The sequence below is a fragment of the Heterodontus francisci genome, chromosome 40, assembly GCF_036365525.1.
Source record: "Heterodontus francisci isolate sHetFra1 chromosome 40, sHetFra1.hap1, whole genome shotgun sequence".
NCBI lineage: Eukaryota > Metazoa > Chordata > Chondrichthyes > Heterodontiformes > Heterodontidae > Heterodontus > Heterodontus francisci.
Window position 1 is genome coordinate 18,244,561 of NC_090410.1, and position 20,508 is coordinate 18,265,068.

General features: G+C 43.5%; 1 protein-coding gene across 1 annotated transcript in view; it reads left to right on the forward strand.

Moving 5' to 3' along the window:
* Positions 1-18,524, forward strand: part of LOC137353177 (elongation factor 1-gamma-like) — a 42,586-nt gene extending 24,062 nt beyond the window's left edge. Inside the window, exons 5-10 of the mRNA XM_068019224.1 lie at positions 4,288-4,431; positions 10,933-11,047; positions 12,307-13,585; positions 15,705-15,877; positions 17,069-17,193; positions 18,366-18,524. Coding sequence (XP_067875325.1) covers positions 4,288-4,431; positions 10,933-11,047; positions 12,307-13,585; positions 15,705-15,877; positions 17,069-17,193; positions 18,366-18,524 — 1,995 coding nt within the window. The remainder of the gene's footprint in view (positions 1-4,287; positions 4,432-10,932; positions 11,048-12,306; positions 13,586-15,704; positions 15,878-17,068; positions 17,194-18,365) is intronic.
* Positions 18,525-20,508: the final 1,984 nt, after the last annotated feature.

Here is a 20,508-nt window from a genome sequence, read left to right on the forward strand (position 1 = left end):
CCCCCTCTGTTCTAAGGAAAACAACCCTAGCCTATCCAGTCTCTCTTCATAGCTGAAATGCTCCAGCACAGGCAACATCCTGGTGAATCTCCTCCACATCCTCTCCAATGCAATCACATCCTTCCTATAGTGTGGTGCCCAGAACTGTACACAGTACTCCAGCTGTGGCCTAACTAGCACTTTATACAGCTCCATCATAACCTCCCTGCTCTTATATTCTATGCCTCGTCTAATCAAGGCAAGTATCCCATATGCCTTCCTAACCACCTTATCTACCTATTCTGCCTTTAGTGATCTATGGACAAATACACCAAGGTCTCTCTGACCCTCTGTACTTCCTAGGATCCTACCATCCATTTGTATATTCCTTTGCCTTGTTAGTCCTCCCAAAATGCATCACCTCACACTTCTCAGGATTAAATTCCATTTGCCACAGCTCTGCCCATCTTACCAACCCATCTATAATTGTCCTGTAATCTAAGGCTTTCCTCTTCACTATTAAAGATGCCATCAATTTTCATGTCATCTGCAAACTTACTGATCATACCTCTTATGTTCATGTCTAAAATCATTAATGTACACTACAAACAGCAAGGTTCCCAGCACTGATCCCTATGGTATACCACTGGTCACAGGTTTCCACTTGCAAAAAAACAACCCTCAACCATCACCCTCTGTTTCCTACCACTAAGCCAATTTTGGATCCAAATTACCCTGGATCCCATGGGCAAGACAGCCTTGCTTGACCCTGGTCGTGACTGAGATAAATTCTGTGGTGGTACTGTTGGTGAGGATCACAGCTTGCATGTCATGGTGGAGTAGATGGAGGATGGTGCCAAACTTCTAAAGGCAGCCAAATTTGTCCAGGATTCTAAGTTTTTTGAGGTCTGAAAAGGCCCTGGACAGTGGCATTCCCTGCAGTTTTCTTGGATTTGCTAAGCAGTGAAAATCACATCTGTGGTGCCTCAATGGGTGAAAGCTGCACTGTGACTCCAGAAGGAGCTCCCCAGCCACTGGGAGGAGGCAATTGAGGAGGATCCTTGCAACGATCTTATGGCAAAAAGCAGGGAGGTTTTTTGTATGAAGATGAAGCAAGATCTGGACAACATCCAGGTATTGGCTGATGAGTGGCAAGTAACATTTGTGCCAGGCAATGACCATCTCCAAGAGAATCTAACTATCTCCCCTTGACGTTCAATGGCATTACCATCACTGAACCCCCCACTATCAACATTCTGGTGGTTGCCATTGATCAGAAACTGAACTGGACCAGCCACATAAATGCTGTGGTTACAAGAGCAGGTCAGAGGCTGGGAATTCTGTAGCAAGTAACTCTTCTATCTCTCCTGATGCCTGTCCATCTACAAGGCACAAGTCAGGAGTGTGATGGAATACACTCCACTTGCCTGGATGGGTGCAGCTCCAACAACACTCGGGAAGCTCAACACCATCCAGGACAAAGCGGCCTGCTTGATTGGCAACTCATCCACTACCTTCAACATTCACTCCCACCACCACAGACTCTCAGTGGCAGCAGTGTGTACCATCTACAAGATGCACTGCAGCAACTACCAAAGCTCCTTTGACAGCACTTTCCAAACCTGTGACCTCTACCACCTAGAAAGACAAGGATGGCAGATTCATGCAAACACCACCACTTGCAAGTTCTCCTCCAAGCCCCACACCATCCTAAGTTGGAACTATATTGCTGTTCCTTCACTGTTGCTGGGTCAAAATCCTGGAACTCCCTTCATAACTGCACTGTGGGTGTACCTACACCCTAGGGACTGCAGCAGCTCACCACTTGAGGGCAATTAGGGATGTGTAATAAATGTTGCCCTAGCCAGTAACACCCACACCCCTGAATTTTTTTTTAAAGCCGCAATTGGTCTTTTCTCCCCTCTTTGAATATAGTCAGCCTGTGTCCCTGAAGTCTCCTGGAAAGCACTCCTCATCCCAGATGAAGGATCTGAGGTTGTGCTAGGAGTGTATCTCTGGATTAATAGTCCAGTAATATAACAGCCATGCTACTGTATCCCTGTCAAACCATTAAGTAAAAGCCCAATTCAATTCAACAGAACCAAGTGTTCCAGCTTTAACTTTCACAGTTACCTGACTCTATATATTTAAAGAAACATTCCAAGTATTGAGTCCTCACTGGCTGGGATTTTATCTGGGAGACGGGGGGTCACAACCACTGGCAAAGGTGCTGTGAGAACCCAGTGCTGCCCTTCTGTTGGAGGCCCACTGAATCAAGTGCCTGTTGGGTACTTAATTGGTCAGTGGTGGGCCTTCGACTGGGTCAAGGACACTGGCAACAGAAGTCCCACCCTCAAAGCTGCTGGCCAATCAGAGGTTGGCACTCTTTAACTGAGCAGCACCACCGCAGAGGCAGTGGCTGCTGCTGGTAGAGCAATTTTGTGGGGTGACAGTTGTGGGGGGGGGGGGGGGGGGAAAAGAGTGTAGGGGGGTTAGCAGCAAGGGGATGGTTCTCAGCAGGCCTTCCTTCCTGATGTCAAGACTCTCGTTCAGACCCAAGTGCTTTTTAACTAGGGATTTTCCCCCACTGGAGCCAGGAAGTATCCAGCACTTTTACTTGCCATGCTACATATGGCAACAGGCCCACATGCCACTCTAATTGCAGGGGAGGTAGGAGGAGGTCTTTAATTGGTGGTTAATTGCCCACTTAAGGGCTTCAATTGGCAGGGCAGGAAGACCAGTCACTGGCTGCCTACTCTAGACTTAATTTCAGTGGTGGTGGGGATTCCCCCACTCAGACACCATCCCACTCTCTATTTTATATGCTCTCCCTGCCTCTAAATCTGCTGTGGAAGAGTGAAAAATTCCCTCCCAGTGTATTTGCTGTCCAGTATGTATATGAATTCTTGGCACTGCCTCCATATTGGTGCCCATCAGGACCATCTCATAGCTGGTAAAGGTCTTTCCTCTGAAGGTGTCACATTCTTAAAGTTCTTTCCTGTACAAGAAAGATGTCAGTTGCGAGGGAGCTACAGCCTGTGATGCTAAAGATTCATTCTGCCAATCTTGCAACAAATCTCTTTTTGAACTGGCATCTGCCAGATTGTATTAAATTACAATCATACTGGTTACATTCCTCCTAGTGTGGTGCCCAGAACTGGACACGAGCCTCCAATTGAGGTTGAACTAGTGTTTCACAAAGATTCTTCATAACTTTCCTGCATTTGTGCTCCAAGCCTCTGTTTTGTAAAGCCCAGGATCCTTTATGCCTTTTTAACCACCTTCTCAACCTGCCCTGCTGCCTTCAATGACTTGTACACACATACCCCCCCAAGTCTCTCCTGTTTCTGCATTGTACCCTTTTGTTTTGTTGCCTGTCCTTGTTCCTACCCCAATGTATCACTTCATGCTTCTCTATTAAATTTCACATGCCATATGTCCACCCATTCCACCATCTGGTCTATGGCTTCTTGGTCTATTGCTATCCTCTTCAATGTTCACAAATGTCATCTGCAAATTGAGATTGTGCCCTGTATGCCCATATCTACGTCATTAATATATATTATGCTTGTCCAACATGGAGCCCAGAATTCAGCCTGCCAGGTTTGAATCTGCTCTGCCAATCCTGGCCACACTGGCAGAGTGGTGGTCACAGAACTGCTGCTGTAGGAATAAGGAACATACTGGCAAGGCCCCCCATCAAGGGCCTGGTTGGACAGGAGACAACAGAAAGCCAAGCAGTAATGTTCTTCCTATCTCTTTTTTTTTCTGAAGGGAAATGTCACAACACCTGCCTGGAGTCTCTGCATTGTTCTTAACTGGCCTCTTATTGCCACTAAGAACCCACTACCTTGCAAATACAGTCCTTGTGAAAGATTTACAGCAGTGATCTGCATTGCTGTACAGGTCTGTCACGGTACAACACTAGGGTACATTACTGGTTGGGACAGGGAGACACGGGTCGGGGGGGGGGGGGGGAGGTGGTGGAGACACAGAAAAGGATTAAAATCACTTGAGATGAACATCTATACTCCACATAACATCAAGTGTGCAAGCAGACTTTGTGCGAGTCTAAATAATGCCAGGTATCTCTCTCAATCAGTCTTCAACATAGTGAAGAGAAAGTAACTTAATAAATTAGTTTCATTTTAAAGTTTGTTCACAAAAATGCACACTTTGTTTTTGATTTTTAATTTCTAATGCCTTTATCTTTCTAAAATGTTCTCACCGGCCCTGTGTCAGACAATAATTGTAATGTGGCCCCTCGTGTGAAAGGGTTGGACACCCCTCATTATATATAATCTGCAGGTGACCGAGCATGCCAAAGCGGACGTGAAGAAGCTACTGTTATTACTGAATGACCACCTCCATCTCAGGACATACCTAGTTGGTGAGCACATCACTCTCGCTGATCTCACACTGGTGTGTGCAATGCTGGGACTTTATAAACAAGTAAGGATTGTCTGCTACCTGCTAACCTGAACTTGGATTCTCTTCTACCTACTGTTTTATAATTGCATCCAGTGTCATGCAGGGGTTCCTCACTGAAGGTGTTATCCATATATCATCTCCTTCGCTAAGTCTGTTTCTCAACCTCTAAATTGGTCAAGATTAGATTTGTTGTCTCTCAACTTGTACTTAATTTATCTTCTTGGATCTTTATTCAAGATACTTTTTGAGGTTAGTGAGGGGGATGAAAGACACTGGAGGACTTTGCTCATTTCCCCTTCTGTTTAACCCAATAGGGATCTATTTTCTGACTGGATGATGGACGTAGCTGTGGGTAGCTCACTATTGAGGTGTTAGTTTTCAGTGCCTGTCAATGAGTGAGTGAGGTCTAACTTTTTGGGGGTAGAGTGCATGTGGTTACCTGTCATGATTTATCTGTTTGGTTCTCTATTCTCGAGCCTGAGGGGTGTTTTATATTCTGGGCTCAAGACATGACCGCACTTTTAATTACAAGAATGTTCCGGTTTCTTTGAGCTGGTGACAAAAGCTATGACTTTTCCGAGCTGTCCTATGGTTTGGAGCCACGCTGGAATGTAAACCCTTGTATTGGATACAGTAAAGTCATTCAGCTTCTGCGTGAAGAATCTTCTGATCTGTATTCAGTCTACTTTTGGTTTCAACAGATGCCAAATCCATGGTTGCTGCCTTTTTTTTGTTTTGTGTGCTGTGTACTTTGTGCTCTGGATATTGTGGCTGACTTTTCAATCTATTCTAGGAGAACATGATCCCTTGCTCCTCCTGCAGTCTTTCCTCTGGCCATATGGGTTGTTTTGACTCACTGCAGTGGGGTGGGGGAGCCTTCATGCACTTCATACAATGGGTGCAGAGTAGCCATTTCTATCATGTAGGGATAACATAGCTATCTGTTTGGCTGGAATTTTACATAAATATGTAAGTGAGCCTTGCTGCATGAGACCAGGCATCCTATAACTTGACTATAATCTTTAATTTCCCCCTTTCTCTTTCCCCATCCCCCCCACCTTCCCTCAATCCACTTTCCAGTTTTTTTTTTTTTGGAGCTGGTTGTGCAAGAATCCCTGACCGTCTCCAAACTGCTTCCTTTGATACAGTATAATTTTTTTTTCTTCCAGGGTCTCTACTGCTGAGTAATGGGTCGTACACCTGACATAGGCAGTGCCTGTCCAAGAACAGTTGCCTTGAATTTCTTCGCCTACACCAATTTAAAAAAAAAACATCCGAAACAGCAGTAAGAAAGCCAAATCCTAAAGTATTGAATACCTGGCTTCTCCAACTCTTTAGGCTGTTAAAGTTCCTTGTCCATAGATCACTGAAGGCAGCAGCACAGGTAGATAAGGTGGTTAGGAAGGCATTTGGGATACTTGCTTTTATTAGCCAAGGCATAGAATATAAGAGCAGGGAGGTTATGATGGAACTGTATAAAATGCTAGTTAGGCCACAGCTGGAGTACTGTGTACAGTTCTGGTCAGCACACTATAGGAAGGATGTGATTCCACTGGAGAAGGGTGCAGGGGAGATTCACCAGGATGTTGCCTGGGCTGGAGCATTTCAGCTATGAAGAGAGACTGGATAGGCTGGGGTGGTTTTCCTTAGAACAGAAGGCTGAGGGGGGACATGATTGAGGTATACAAAATTGAGGGGCATGGATAGGTTAGATAGGAAGAAACTTCTTCCCTTAATGGTGGGGTCAATAACTAGGAGGCTTAGATTTAAGGTAAAGGGCAGGAGGTTTAGAGGGGATTTGAGGAAAAGAATTTTCACTGAGGGTGGTTGGAATCTGGAATGCACTGCCTGAAGGGGTGGTAGAGGCACCTCCACCCTCCACATTTAAGAAGTATTTTGATGAGCAGTTGAAATGCCATAGCATACAAGGCTATGGGCCAAGTGCTGGAAAATGGGATTAGATTAGTTAAGTGCTTGATGGTCGGCATGGACATGATGGGCCGAAAGACCTGTTTCTGTGTTGTATAACTGACTCTATTTCAGCCGCAGAATATGGACAAGTGACCTAGTTCACAGGGGCTCTAACACAAGCCTTGATGCCAGGCATCCTCTGGCATGCCTCTGCTGAGGATATCTATGATCAGATCCTCAGGAAAGTGCACTGGGAGGCTAGGAATACAACTCCCAGCCGATGTCTGATTAGAATCCTTGTGACCCTGTGCCTTTCAGGCCCAGATTCAGTGACCCGTAGGAACGTTGTTGAAATCCTGAGTCAGGTTGTGGGAGTGGCGAACAGGACCCACCACCCCCATGTGGAAAAAGTTCCTCTAGTGTCTGCAATGTGCCTATGGGAGCCTACGTGTATAACTAGAATCCTTCCATTTGGATTCTGTACTGCTGCATCAAGGTGACCCTTTTGAGTTGAACCCAATAGATGGAACTGTTCAAGAGCAGAGAAAAAATTGACTAACTTCAACCCTTTTGTCCAGACTGTTTTCAGGTGATTCTGTTCTCATGGCTTTGCATGTTTTTAACATTCATTCTTTCAGCAATTTATCATATCTCATCTTCTGAAGAATGTCATGTACAAGTGACCTTCGTTCCCCACTTAACCTCCAGAAAAACTGTAAATTATTTCCAATATGTTTTAAGTAGCTAAATGTGAATTGTAGTGCTTAAAAGTCATAACCTGACCTAAACCTGAATCTGTAAGTTAACTGATTTCCCCCTTTTTTTTTTTTTTCCCCCTCTGGATTGACAACTTGAATATTTTGTGACATTCAGCTCCTGTGCAGGTTTTTCTTCCTCATTTGGTCATTTTAGCAAGCTGGTTCTGGTACTCTAATTGTCAGATAAATATTCTGACCTGACCTTCAGCAGATTTGTTTCCTCCAGACTTGCTTAATCCACTGTCTGTGTGGAGAAGTGACATTTGTAGCTCTGTGGCAGACGCTAGTCTGATGCAGATGTGCTAAGGTGAAGCAGCCTAATGTGCTGGCAAATTTGTCTAGTTCTGGTTTAATTGGCTGTGGTTGGGTCCTGCAGATTGAGTTACATGGATGTTCTTGAAGTGCATGGAAATTGATTGTCGTATTCTCCTGTTCAAATGACAATTGTCTAATGATGACTAAGGGTTGGTTGCTGCTGCTGTGGAGTTTCATCTAGATAATGCCAGAGGGAGGAAACCTGTAAATGGATACTTGACTGATCTAGCTACATATCTGAACAATGGCTGCTCTTGGGCTGTGCAACAAATGTATCCAAAAGGGAAGATCTGGTTCGTTATTCACTAACTGGTAAGAGAGGATGTAGCTGAAGACCAGCCTCTCCCTTGCACTAGTGCGGACAGGATCAGTAATGTGGAGAGGATTAAACTTGGTCCATACGCTCTTGTGCCATGTAACCCATTCCTGTCTCTTGTGCTGAAAACCCAGCTTTTCTTATCCATATTGTGCATTTTAGATCAATATCGGAACGTCCTGTGTAAACATTAGCTTGAAGTGGAGTGGTTAAGATATTAAGAATTCTTGAGGGTATAGGATGTCTGATTCTTGCACTGGCTTGTGTAAACAGGAATTCTAAACTGCCCTCAAGTTCAGTGACTTTATCAGTAACAGATATCTTTGCAGCATCCTTAAACACGGGTGAGGTCCCGGAGGACTGGAGAATTGCTAATGTCCCCTTGTTTAAGAAGGGTAGCAGGGATAATCCAGGTAATTATAGACCGGTGAGCCTGACGTCAGTGGTAGGGAAGCTGCTGGAGAAGATACTGAGGGATAGGATCTATTCCCATTTGGAAGAAAATGGGCTTATCAGTGATAGGCAACATGGTTTTGTGCAGGGAAGGTCATGTCTTAACAACTTAATAGAATTCTTTGAGGAAGTGACAAAGTTGATTGATGAGGGAAGGGCTGTAGATGTCATACATGGACTTCAGTAAGGCGTTTGATAAGGTTCCCCATGGTAGGCTGATGGAGAAAGTGAAGGCGCATGGGGTCCAGGGTGTACTAGCTAGATGGATAAAGAACTGGCTGGGCAACAGGAGACAGTAGCAGTGGAAGGGAGTTTCTCAAAATGGAGACGTGTGACCAGTGGTGTTCCACAGGGATCTGTGCTGGGTCCACTGTTTGTGATGTACATAAATGATTTGGAGGAAAGTATAGGTGGTCTGATTAGCAAGTTTGCAGATGACACTAAGATTGGTGGAGTAGCAGATAGTGAAGGGGACTGTCAGAATACAGCAGAATTTAAATAGATTGGAGAGTTGGGCAGAGAAATGGCAGATGGAGTTCAATCAGGGCAAATGTGAGGTGATGCATTTTGGAAGATCCAATTCAAGAGTGAATTATACAGTAAATGGAAAAGTCCTGGGGAAAATTGATGTACAGAGAGATTTGGGTGTTCAGGTCCATTGTTCCCTGAAGGTGGCAACACAGGTCAATAGTGGTCAAGAAGGCATACGGCATGCTTTCCTTCATCGGACGGGGTATTGAGTACAAGAGTTGGCAGGTCATGTTACAGTTGTATAAGACTTTGGTTCGGCCACGTTTGGAATACTGCGTGCAGTTCTGGTCGCCACATTACCCAAAGGATGTGGATGCTTTGGAGAGGGTGCAGAGGAGGTTCACCAGGATGTTGCCTGGTATGGAGGGTGCTAGCTATGAAGAGAGGTTGAGTAGATTAGGATTATTTTCATTAGAAAGACAGAGGTCGAGGGGGGACCTGATTGAGGTGTACAAAATCATGAGAGGTATAGACAGGGTGGATAGCAAGAAGCTTTTTCCCCAGAGTGGGGTTTCAATACTAGGGGTCACGAGCTCAAAGTGAGGGGAAAAGTTTAGGGGGGATATGCGTGGAAAGTTCTTTACGCAGAGGGTGGTGGGTGCCTGGAACGTGTTGCCAGCAGAGGTGGTAGTCACGGGCACGATAGCGTCTTTTAAGATGTATTTAGACAGATACATGAATGGGCAGGAAGTAAAGAGATACAGACCCTTAGAAAATAGGCGACATGTTTAGATAGAGGATCTGGATCGGCGCAGGCTTGGAGGGCCGAAGGGCCTGTTCCTGTGCTGTAATTTTCTTTGTTCTTTGACTTGCTGCAGTCTGTTTTCCAAGGAAGAAGTTGGTAAATGGTCCACGAGTTAAAGCTTCAGATCTTGCAGTGCCATTATGCAGATGCTGTTGATTAGAAATGGTTAGTTGCCATTTTTACTGATTTTTCCTTTTAAACATATGCAACATGTACAGAACAGGCGATTGGCTTTTTTTTTTGTACTGGATGCATCAGGTTGAAGTCACATTGTGTGCTGCCCCATACAAGTTTTAAGAGTCATCCTTCCTCAACTTATTTTTCTCTGTCCTTTGTAGATAACTGGGGTGAGAATAGGCTTTTGTGGGTGTGGGCAGTGCTTCCAGCTCCCAGTTGGGATACTGCAGGAGGTTTAGTTTCACCAGGGATCAGGTGGTATTGCCCAGTACTGACACAACTTGTTTTGCACCAGTGCCTCCCATCCCTCGTGGTGTTGGGTGCCAAGTGCACCCATACTCCCTCAGGCTTCATCGGGAAGGATGAATGTTGATCTCCAGTTGTACAAGCTCTGGTCTCGATGTGAAAGTGTGCTTGTCCCTTGCATAGTCATCTTGCATGAATGTTAAATAAGGAACTATGGGAATGGAAGTGGCTAAGATTTTAATGCTGCTGAATCGTTGATATGAGCATGCAAGGCTGAGAGTTGTGGGTAAGGTTTCGAAAGTTGACCAGTGTTTCATTGTAATGTGCCTGTTTTTAAACGGAGTCGGGGAAGCTATTTGAACTTTGATTTTATCTTTTTATTTCTTGGACATTTTGGGTGTTAACTAGTGTTGCAGATCAGTATTTCTCAAGTCTGATTTCTATGATCTGCGCCACATAACTATTCCCATTTGTCAGTTCCGAAGAAGGGTCACTGACCCGAAACGTTAACTCTGCTTCTCTTTCCACAGATGCTGCCAGACCTGCTGAGTGTATCCAGCATTTCTTGTTTTTGTTTCAGATTTCCAGCATCTGCAGTATTTTGCTTTTATTATATAACTATTCCCACCTTTGTTTCCTGAACTGAATATTCCACTCTTCCAAATGTGGATAATTTACCTGCAAATGTGCTATTGAGGTGTGGGTGGGGGGGGAAAGAGAAATTCCTGTCTTAGGCTATTTGACCACAGAAGGCATATCAATGTGGCTGTCTAAGATGCAGAAGGGCTGCAGGTGTTTATGAAACTGCAGTTCCATCTTCATTTAAGAGGGTGAAGTCTGCAGATGTAATGCTAATTTCCCTGAATTTAAATTGAATAACCAGTGACTTTTAGAACTGGATGCATTCTCAATTTCTACCTTGATCATGCCAGATAGAGCTGTCTAGCAAAATTCAGGCATTGCCCATGGTTATTTTGATATAAACTTTTCAAGGGCTATAACCACATACTTACAGCTAATTAGTGTAGCAGTGTCTTCCAAGGACACGAGTAAATGTATTTTCTCTCTAGGTCCTGGAGCCCTCTCTGAGGGAGAGGTATGCTGACGTAAACCGTTGGTTCACTACATGTGTTCATCAGCCCCCATTCCAAAAAGTCCTGGGAGAAGTGAAGTTCTATGATCCAGGTAAGCAGTAATGGGCAGGGGGACTTGAGGCAAATCTTTGTGCTGCTATCTGACTATGGGATAATACCCTCCTAAAAGCACTCAGCATGATTCCTCCTTCAAAAGATAAATCCAAAACCTCTATCTTTGTATGCAGTCTACTTTTTAAAATTGATATCTGCTTTTTTTTTTCTAGATTCAATTTTTAGCAGTAGATTCTTTGTTTAAATTACTTAATTCAACATGGGTAAATTTTGGTATACTGGGCTAGAGTGGGCACTCTATGGAGGAGCTAACATTAATTTGGGTTGAATGGCTCTGACTGCCTCTCACTTGTATCACTTTCCTACATGTGTCCTGAATTTGGGGAAACTCTTATACTTGAGAAACTTTTCTAATCTTCCCTGTATTCTTTGAATACCATTTGTACCGTGTTTAATTTCTGTTGATGGATGTTAAATCCCTAGTCAAAGGTAATCGGGGGAAATTGTTGGGAGTGGAGAATTGAGCTCTATGGTAAGCAATACAGTCTCTACCAAAGCATCCTGGTCTTGGTGCCTTCACAAATGGGCTTGGAAGTTTCCCTAACATCTATAACTAGAGACCAAGGATCTTGCAACATCATTGAAGGCCTCAAAAAGGAGGAAGAACCAAGGTGTGGAAACCTAACTTGCTGAGGTCCTAGTACTGTTCAATCCAGAGTTGTATTGAAGCCAGTTTAAAATCAACAGTAACTAGCTGTAGGTTTTTTTAAAGCTTATTTTGTGCTCTATCAGATGAGTACATTAGACCTTGTACTAGAATAAATCACCTGTAAACATTTTGATGTTTCAAGATTAAATATCTTGCACACAAGTTTGAGCTTGTCCTTTCAGACCCCAGCTTTGGAAAGACCAAGTCATATTCTCCTGAATAAAGAGAAACATTTAATCTTGTAGTACAGTAGAGCCCAGAGTATCTGCAAGAACTTGCATAGGAATTGGCTTTTTAACTAGTTAAAATGTGCTTTTAATACTTTTTAAGTTGGGTTTGTTTGAGTCTTGGGTTCTTGATCCAGCAGGTTAATTAACTCATCTGGATTTCCACAAGCTGGTTTAAAAAAAAAAAAAATTAATTTCCTATCTGATATCTGCAGCTGATATTTAGCTTTGGGTCAGGAATCCTGTAGTAAGTTGGGGTCTTGGGTTCAGTCGGGAATGGCAGGTGGTTGGCTGGAGGGGGAGGGGCACTGGTGTAATTTTGAACAATAAAAGATTCACCCTGCATTTATTTCCAAACAGCCACGAAGCCACTGGAAGCACAAGTGGAGCAAGAGGTCACCAAAGAAGCTGCTAGAGCTGAGATTTGCTTGGTGGCAACCCCCAAAAATACTGGATCCAATGAAGAGGACGTCAGTCCTGTCAACACCAGACTGGGTAAAGAAGTGGCCTCAGCGGAGGTTGACATTGTAGGATCTTCAGTTGAGGGTGAATTAGTTATCTACCCTCTGAAGGATAGACCAGCCCGAGTTGAGAGTTTGATAGATGCATCGGAAGAAGAACTCTCTGTAGTGTGTGCCTCAATGGAGGATAAAATGAGCAAAGTGAAGTCAGTAGTTTCTTCTAGGGAGGAAGGTGACAGAATCTCTGCATTTAAGGATATAGGGACTAAAGAGGTGGCTGCATCTGCCATTCTAGTAGACTTTTCTGAAGAGACAGTCTGCATAACAGGTCCATCCAAAAAGCATGGACTGGCTAAGAAGGAGACTGTAGTTGGAGTCCAAGTGGAAGGAGTTTTTGAAGAGACAAAGTTGGTTGAAATATTTAACCAGCTTGAAACTACTGTAAGTGGTTCTGCAGAGAAAGCTACAGCTGTAGTCACTTTAACATCCTTTTTGGGGGAGGATAAAGCAGGTAATGTTGAAGTGAGCTTGGTCGAAGAATCTGAGACTGAAATCTGCACAGCAGGAGCTTCTGAAGAGGGACCAGTTGAAGTAAACAAGCTTGATGTGCCTAAATGCCATAGAGGAGTTGAAGAGGCAGCTACAGTTGAGTTAAGGATGGTGGGTGCTTCTGGAAAGGACAGTTCAGTTGACCTGAAGATGGTGGATCGTTCTAAACCAGATGGTCCACCGAAAGAGGAAGTTACCATAATGGGTGCATCCAAAGATGGGCTGGCTAGAGAGGTTATGGGTGGGGTTTGCATGGCGGGATCATTGAAAGAGGTCAGAACAGTTGCACTGAGCACATTAGATTCTCCTGAAAAGGATACAGCATGTGAACAGGAAGCTACAAGTGCAGTAGTTACTTTTGAGGAGGATAAACCCACAACTGTTGTGGGCTTGCTAGGAACTTCGGAAGAAGTTTGCGTAGTCGATGCCTTGCTGGAGCATGAATCAGTTGTAGCAAACGTGGCTGATGCTCTCAAAGACAACCGAACTACAGTGGATACATTCCAAGGAGGTAAACTGGCTACAGAGGAACCCATGGTGGCTTCGGGAGAGTGTGGTGATGAATGGGACTCTGCCAAATCAGCTGACCAGTTAAAAACCAAAGATCCTTTCGCCCACTTGCCGCAAAGGTAAGTTGGTGTCTTATGGAGTCATTTTGTGTTCTGGTTGGTCAGTTCTTTTCTACAGGTCACTATATAATTATACCATGGTTGTAGGACACATCTCCATGCTTAACTTGCATAGCAAGATGTAACTGCATGTTGCTGTCCAAAGAGTGTCTCCATTGTCTCATGATGGGCTGTCAACTCGCCACAACCTTTCAAATTGCTAATTATTCTCAATGGCCAACATAACTGACCTTCAAGAGCTTTGGCTTTGGTCCAATACACCATCAGCATGGAATAAACTACCATCTGTGCCAGCTCTTCGCTACAGCAGTCTTGCTGTCTGAGCTATTCTCCTGCTTGAAATGTAATCTAACCTTGCTGTGTAACTTTCTCTGCCCCAGATACTCCTTGCGGCAAAACATTCCACTTTCTCTTTGCTGCATCAAAGAACTTTTCTCCTCATCTGAATTTCTAGTCCAGCTATTTTACTTGTACAAATGTCTTTGTACTGCCTTTCCTCTTGTACCATGCTCTTGGCCTCCTCATGGCTTTATAGCATGTGATCCTTCAAAATATATACCCGTGCAAAAAGGAAGCTACCATTGAATTCAATGCATTGGGTTAAAATAGATTTCACTAATGTGAGCCTGGTAATACTTTGAAAGAAGTACTTTTAAGGGCACCTACTTTTTGTGTTGGTAGCAAATTGTGATGGTGGTTTCCTGTGGTATACCACAATCCAAACAATGCTTACTCTTTCCTGCCCATCAACTAGCTTTCTATCGATACTCTTACACTTCCTCATACCAAAAGCTGAATTTGTAACCAGATGTTTTACTGAGTGGCTTCTGAAAGCATCTACTGCCTCCCTCCATATACATCATATCTGTACTCCAATTGATAGGATATGGTCAACGGTGTACCCCAGGGATCTGTACTGGGGTCTCAGCAAGTGCTATATTAAAATTCCCCTTGTGAATGAAAGGATAGAGCTCTATATCCCAGTTTACTGACAGCAGTAAATTAGGGTGGCCCAGTCCACCATGGAGCTGGGAGCAGAAAGTCTCAAAGGGACATCGCTAGCTTAAGTGGGCAAAACTGTGTGGCAGATGGAGCCCACTTTAGACCTGAAAAAGATCAGAGTAAATCTGAATGGTGACAAAAGAGCTGTAGAGGAGCCATGAAATTTGGGATCCTTGTACAGAAATCTAGCTAATGGACAGGTACAAAGAAAATTGAGGCTAATGGAACACTGGCCTTTATCTCAAAAGGGTAGAAGTAATGTTAATCATATAAAGCCATGGTCCAACCCCCCATTTCATTGGCCGTTTCTGGGTACTTTATCTCATAAAGGATCTATTGGCCTTGGAGTGGATGCAGTGCAGATTGATCAGAATGATACTGGGACTAAAAGGTTAAATTCAGAGGTTGCTTGGACAAGGCTTTTATTCCCTTGAGTATAAGGAGATTGAGGTGATTCAGATGAGTAGATAGAGACCCCAATCCCTTTTGGTGGGGGGGAGTCCAGAATAAGGGGGCATAATCTTCAAATTAGAGCTAGAATATTCAGGGATGGTATCAGGAAGCACTTGATGAAAAATCTGAAACTGTTGGCTGAGGAAGCTTTGAAGTTTTCAAATTGGAAGATTTGAATTGGAACCAAGTGGGTAACTGCATGGTCTACTTGACTGTAACAGGCCCAAGGAGCTGATTGGTTCACTCCTCCTGTTCTAATCTACTGCATCCATCTATAGTCAATTGGCCACATGTCGACTTCTTAATAAATCCATGCTGGGCTGCCTTTGATTCACCTGATTTATCTCCATCCTTGCTAATTTTTAAACTAGAGTTTATAGATCTTCAAGGTTTGGCCATTGCTACCATTGGACTAATTTTGGAATCTAGTTACCTAGTTTAACTTTATAACTTTAATTTTAATCACATTCCTGGACTATAATCCAGAGCCCAGAAGTGAAAGGTCATGTATTTACTCACTGAAGCACCTAATTCCCAGTGCTTTTAAACCTGGATGGATGAAGATGTGTGGGCTGTCTATTGTCTGTCTTGTGTGTGTGCACAGGTTGTTCAATGCTTCATGTATTTAATAGCATGAAAATCTTAAACTGTTGCTATTTTTCAGTGCCTTTGTTCTGGATGAGTTCAAAAGGAAATACTCAAATGACGATATCAGTTCTGTGGCACTTCCCTATCTCTGGGACCACTTTGACAAGGAGGGCTGGTCAGTTTGGTACATGGAGTACAAGTACCCCAGAGAGCTCAGCCTGGACATAATGAGCTCCAATCTAATATCTGGTCAGTAAATAACTGGAGCAGTACTAAAACTGGATTGGGGAGGTGTAATCTAATAGCGACTCATCCTCAGAGCAGATTGATATTGTAATCCATGACTGGTGCATGTTGCCAGCTGTCTGGGATAGTCCTGGAATTTCCAGGAATGAGATTGATCTCTGGGACACTGCTGCATGCAACCCTGGAGAAAGGTCATGGGAACATTAATAAAATGGTTCTCATTTTCTTAATTATAAAAATATTGCCGATTGGGGAAATCTGACTTGAATTATCCAATTGTGTAATGAGTCAGTTTGGACAGGGCATTGAGAATTGTCAGGTGACTGATATAAGGAGTGTGGTGATGGGGCAGTTGATGAGCATTGTGGTGAAACTTCAGAATGTGACCAAACGAGAGCTGGAAACCCTGGTAACATATTGGAGTTTTACTGGCTGTTCAGCCATGGAAGATAATTTTCTGAATATACCTGTCTTTTTTTTTTTTCAAATGTGAAGGAGAGGATTTAAGAATTCTGCATTTTAACGAAACACTTAATTGTCACCCTGAGTGCATGTTTTCAGACCTGGTTTGTAAACTTGTCTATAGGTTATATCAACAGAATGCCTAACTATAGCTTTTTAGCTTGTTTGCCTCCCTGGTTTCAGGCTTCTAAAAATTTCTAGTCTTGATCTGGATCGAATGCAGTGTAAACCGACTGCAACTTGTTAACATCTGTGGCATGTTTCCCACTAACCCATATCCTCTCTGGTCCAAATGGCCATGTCAGTGACTTTGGGTATTCTGCCTCTGGATTAGCTTGATGCAGCTTCTACACTTGGATTTCTTCTTCACTGTTGAAATGCACAGGAGTCTGTCCTGCTTGCAAGAGCTTCTTCTGTCCCCAGTGAGTTGGACAGGACTGGGTGGGCTAAATCTGATTAAAAGTCTAGGCATTGGCACTTTCATGAGAACCTGGAAATTCAAAGGGCAGGTCCCTCATAAATAAATTAGTGTGACTACCATCCAGAGCTTTTTTTGAGTGTTCATTGTAGAAATTGGTTGAGCTTTGCTAACCTCTAGGGTTTCTGATGTGTCTAGGCTAATCCCCTAGATATAGTGTGGCTTAACCAGGTAATTAATTTGGACGAAGAGTACCTGCTGGTGCGTTGTGAAGAATTCTCATTTACTTTCCAATATCTTGCAATCCAATGTAGGAATGTTCCAGCGTTTGGATGGGATGCGGAAGCACAGCTTTGCTAGTGTAATCCTCTTCGGCACTGACGGTGACTGCGTGATCTCAGGGATTTGGATTTTGCGAGGGCAGCAGTTTGCTTCAGAAGTAAGAACCTTTCCAGTTTTTGAGGGCTTCAAATTTTTTCCTTTAAATCTAAGGTGCGACTGAGAGGAAGCGAGAAGCATTTTTCTTTAATTTTGTACCTTCTAAAAGTTACTGACTGAAGGGTATGGATTCTTCTGCCAACAGTCCTCCTTGCTGTAGTGCTTTATTTATGTAAACTTGAGTCAGGATATTTGACTTTTTAAAGGAATCACCGTTGGGTGTAACCCTATTTCTAGCCTAATGACCACATCTATCCCTTCAGGTAGGAGTGTGAATAGGAGTCAGGAGCAGGCACTTCACTAATGCCCTTTTTAGGAAGGAAATCTGCTGTCTTTACCTGGTCTGGCCTACATGTGACTCCAGACCCTACATGTGGCTCTTTAAAATGTTCTGATAATGGCCTAGCAAGCCATGCAGTCCAAAGGCAATTAGGGATGGGTAATAAATGTTGGCCCAGCCAGTGACACCTGCATCCCACAAACTAATATTTAAGGGAAAAAAAAAACTCCCTTCCCTTGTCCCAAGGCACTGAAACTCATTCTCTAGTGCTCCAGCTGAAGGGAGCTCCATTGTTTCAGCAAATATCAAAGCTGAGCCTTTCCCCAGTTAAGCTTGCTGTGCCTTTTTAATCTTCTTTTTTCATTAAGCCAAGTGTGCTGAAGGGTTTTGTGGAAATATTTCAAATGAAATGAGCATGTCACTCCTCACTAGATTCCTTCCCCATCTATTGTTTTTTTTGACTTGTTGCTTGAATATATACTGTGCTTAATTATAAGCTGTTTCCCCTTTTTTGTTCATAATGAACGGCTCTACCTGAATGGTCTTTAAAGTCTCCATCTGTGGATTGATATTCATGGCTGTCATTCTGTAATTTGCCATTAATTACCTCCTTTGCCACATCTGATCACATGGTTCCTCTAACCATCTCTGCTACTCCTGTCTCTGCCTTCCCCTGATGTGCTCTCGGGGGCTGTACCTGTACCACTTGCAGCTCTCCAGGATGTGAGCAGGAGGCGGGTCTGTTCCTTCACATGGTCCAATTGCAGCTGAGTGTTTCTATCCAGGGTGGAGAAATTGTCCTGTGCACTCTGCCATGGTGAAATCATGCACTTGCTCACTAACAGTTTGAAACTGTCTTGCCCCAGCTCTAACTGTACACCTTCCCTCTCCAGCTGAATGAAGACTGGCGAGTGATCTGTGAGCCATATTCCTGGAAGAAGTTGGATGTGGACACTGATGAATGCAAGGTTATGGTTAATGAGTACTTCATGATGGAAGGAATGTTCAGACACATGGGAAAACCCTTCAATCAGGGAAAAATCTTCAAGTGAAAGGACTCTGGATGACTGTAGACATCAGTTGCTGGTCTCTTGCATTATAAACACCTTCTCAGACATTGCACGGGCATATGTAAACCCATGGCTGGGCTACAGAACAGTATTTGAAGAAATTTATAACTTGGGCAAAAAAATAAAGCATTTGAAAATCAACCTGAAGCTTATTCCTTTATTAATTGTTAAACTTTGACGGTATGCATTCTTGCTCATTTGAAGGACAAATTGCTATTTGTCAGGCAAGTAAAGGAGATGAGGGATAAAAGCTGTGCTCTAATCATGTGACACCTGTGTGGGGTGTTTATCAGCAGAAAGGAGATCCTAACTTGGATGCTGGGGACTTTAAATCATTTTTTGTCTGCACAGCTTGTAAGTAAAGTGATGAGTGATGGGCTTGAGACTGGAAGGGCTGAAATTGAAAGAATCTGGATTTAATCTCCAAACACAGCAGCCCTGCTCTGTTCCTTGTCGCAGAAGCTCATAGATTGCCAGGCGAAAAAGTTCCAATTAAATTTATTTTTAGCAACGGAAGGGAGCCTGTTGTGTATCCCCTCTGGCACAATAAACGAATTCAGGAATTAGACAGTGAGTTGCAGCCAGAAAGCAGTCCTTTTTATAGATTTGCTTTAGTATTTCTCTTGTACTCCCTATGAAACAATAAGATACAGGAGTTTGTGGAGATATCAGGATGTTTGGGAGGAGCTCATTGCCCTTTAACCTGCTGGGAGTTTGACAATGGCGAGAGGGGATGGAAATTACCAGAGACTCAGTTAGCTGGAGCCCTGAAATCATTTCAGTAAGACTTGGAGGTTTTGTGTTTGTAGGACTTCCCAAGGTCTTCTACTTAATGTCTGACTGATACTTTACCTATCGATACCCCTTTTGTAGTTGAGTAGGCAAAGATCTGGCAAATGTGGAATTGTCCATTTTGGCAAGAAGAATTTAAAAATAAAAATCCAAATGGTGAGATTGCAGAGCTGAGATGCAGAAGGATCTGGGTGTCCTAGTGCACAAATTGCAAAAGTTAATATGCAGGTACAGCAAATAATTAAGATAACTAGCAGAATGTTTATTATGAGGCAAATTGAATACAAAAGTAAGGGAGGTTGTGCTTCAGCTATACAAGGCATTGGGGAGACCACATCTGGAGTATTGTGTACAGTATTGGTCTCATTTAAGGAAGGATATAAATGCACTGGAGACAGTACAGAGAAGTTGACTAGACTTCTACCTGAAATGGGTGGGCTTATGAGGAAAGGTTGGATAGGCTAGGCTTGTATCTGCTGGAGTTGAGAGTAAGAGGCAACTTGCTTGAAATAAGATCCTGAGGGGTCTGGATAGGGTGGATGTGGAAAGGATGTTTCTTGTGGGAGAATCTATAACTAGGATCACCCTTTTTTTAAAAAAAAAAATAAGCAGTTTTAAATGGGTGACCCATGAGCAGAAATTTTTTGAGGTTCGTGAGTCTTTGGAACTCTCTTCCTCAAGGCAGTGGAAGCAGAGTCTTTGCCTTTAAGGCTGAGGTAGATTCTTGATGAGCAAGGGGGTGAAAGGTTATTGGGGGTAGGTGGAAATGTGGAGCTGAGGTTACAATCAGGTCAGCCATGTTCTTGAATGGTGGAGCAGGACTGAGTAGTCCCCTCCTGCTCCTAATAGGTATGTTCATATCTTCCACCATTTTCCTTTGCACTGGCCATGTGTGCACCAGGGCATAAAGGAACTTGACTAATTTTTACTCCTTGATGGTGATTATATGTCCAGGTCAGAATGGTGTTTAACTTGGAGGGGAACTTAGCAGTCCCCATGCACCTACTGCTGCTTTTCTCCTAGATGGTTGTGGTTTTGGAAAGTGCTGCAGCGCATCCTGTAGATAATCCCCATTGCCTGGCACTTGTGATGTGAATGTTACTTGCTATTTATGAAGCCTGGAAGTTGTCTAGGTCTTGATGTATGTGGGGCATAGACTGCTGCATTGGTTAAG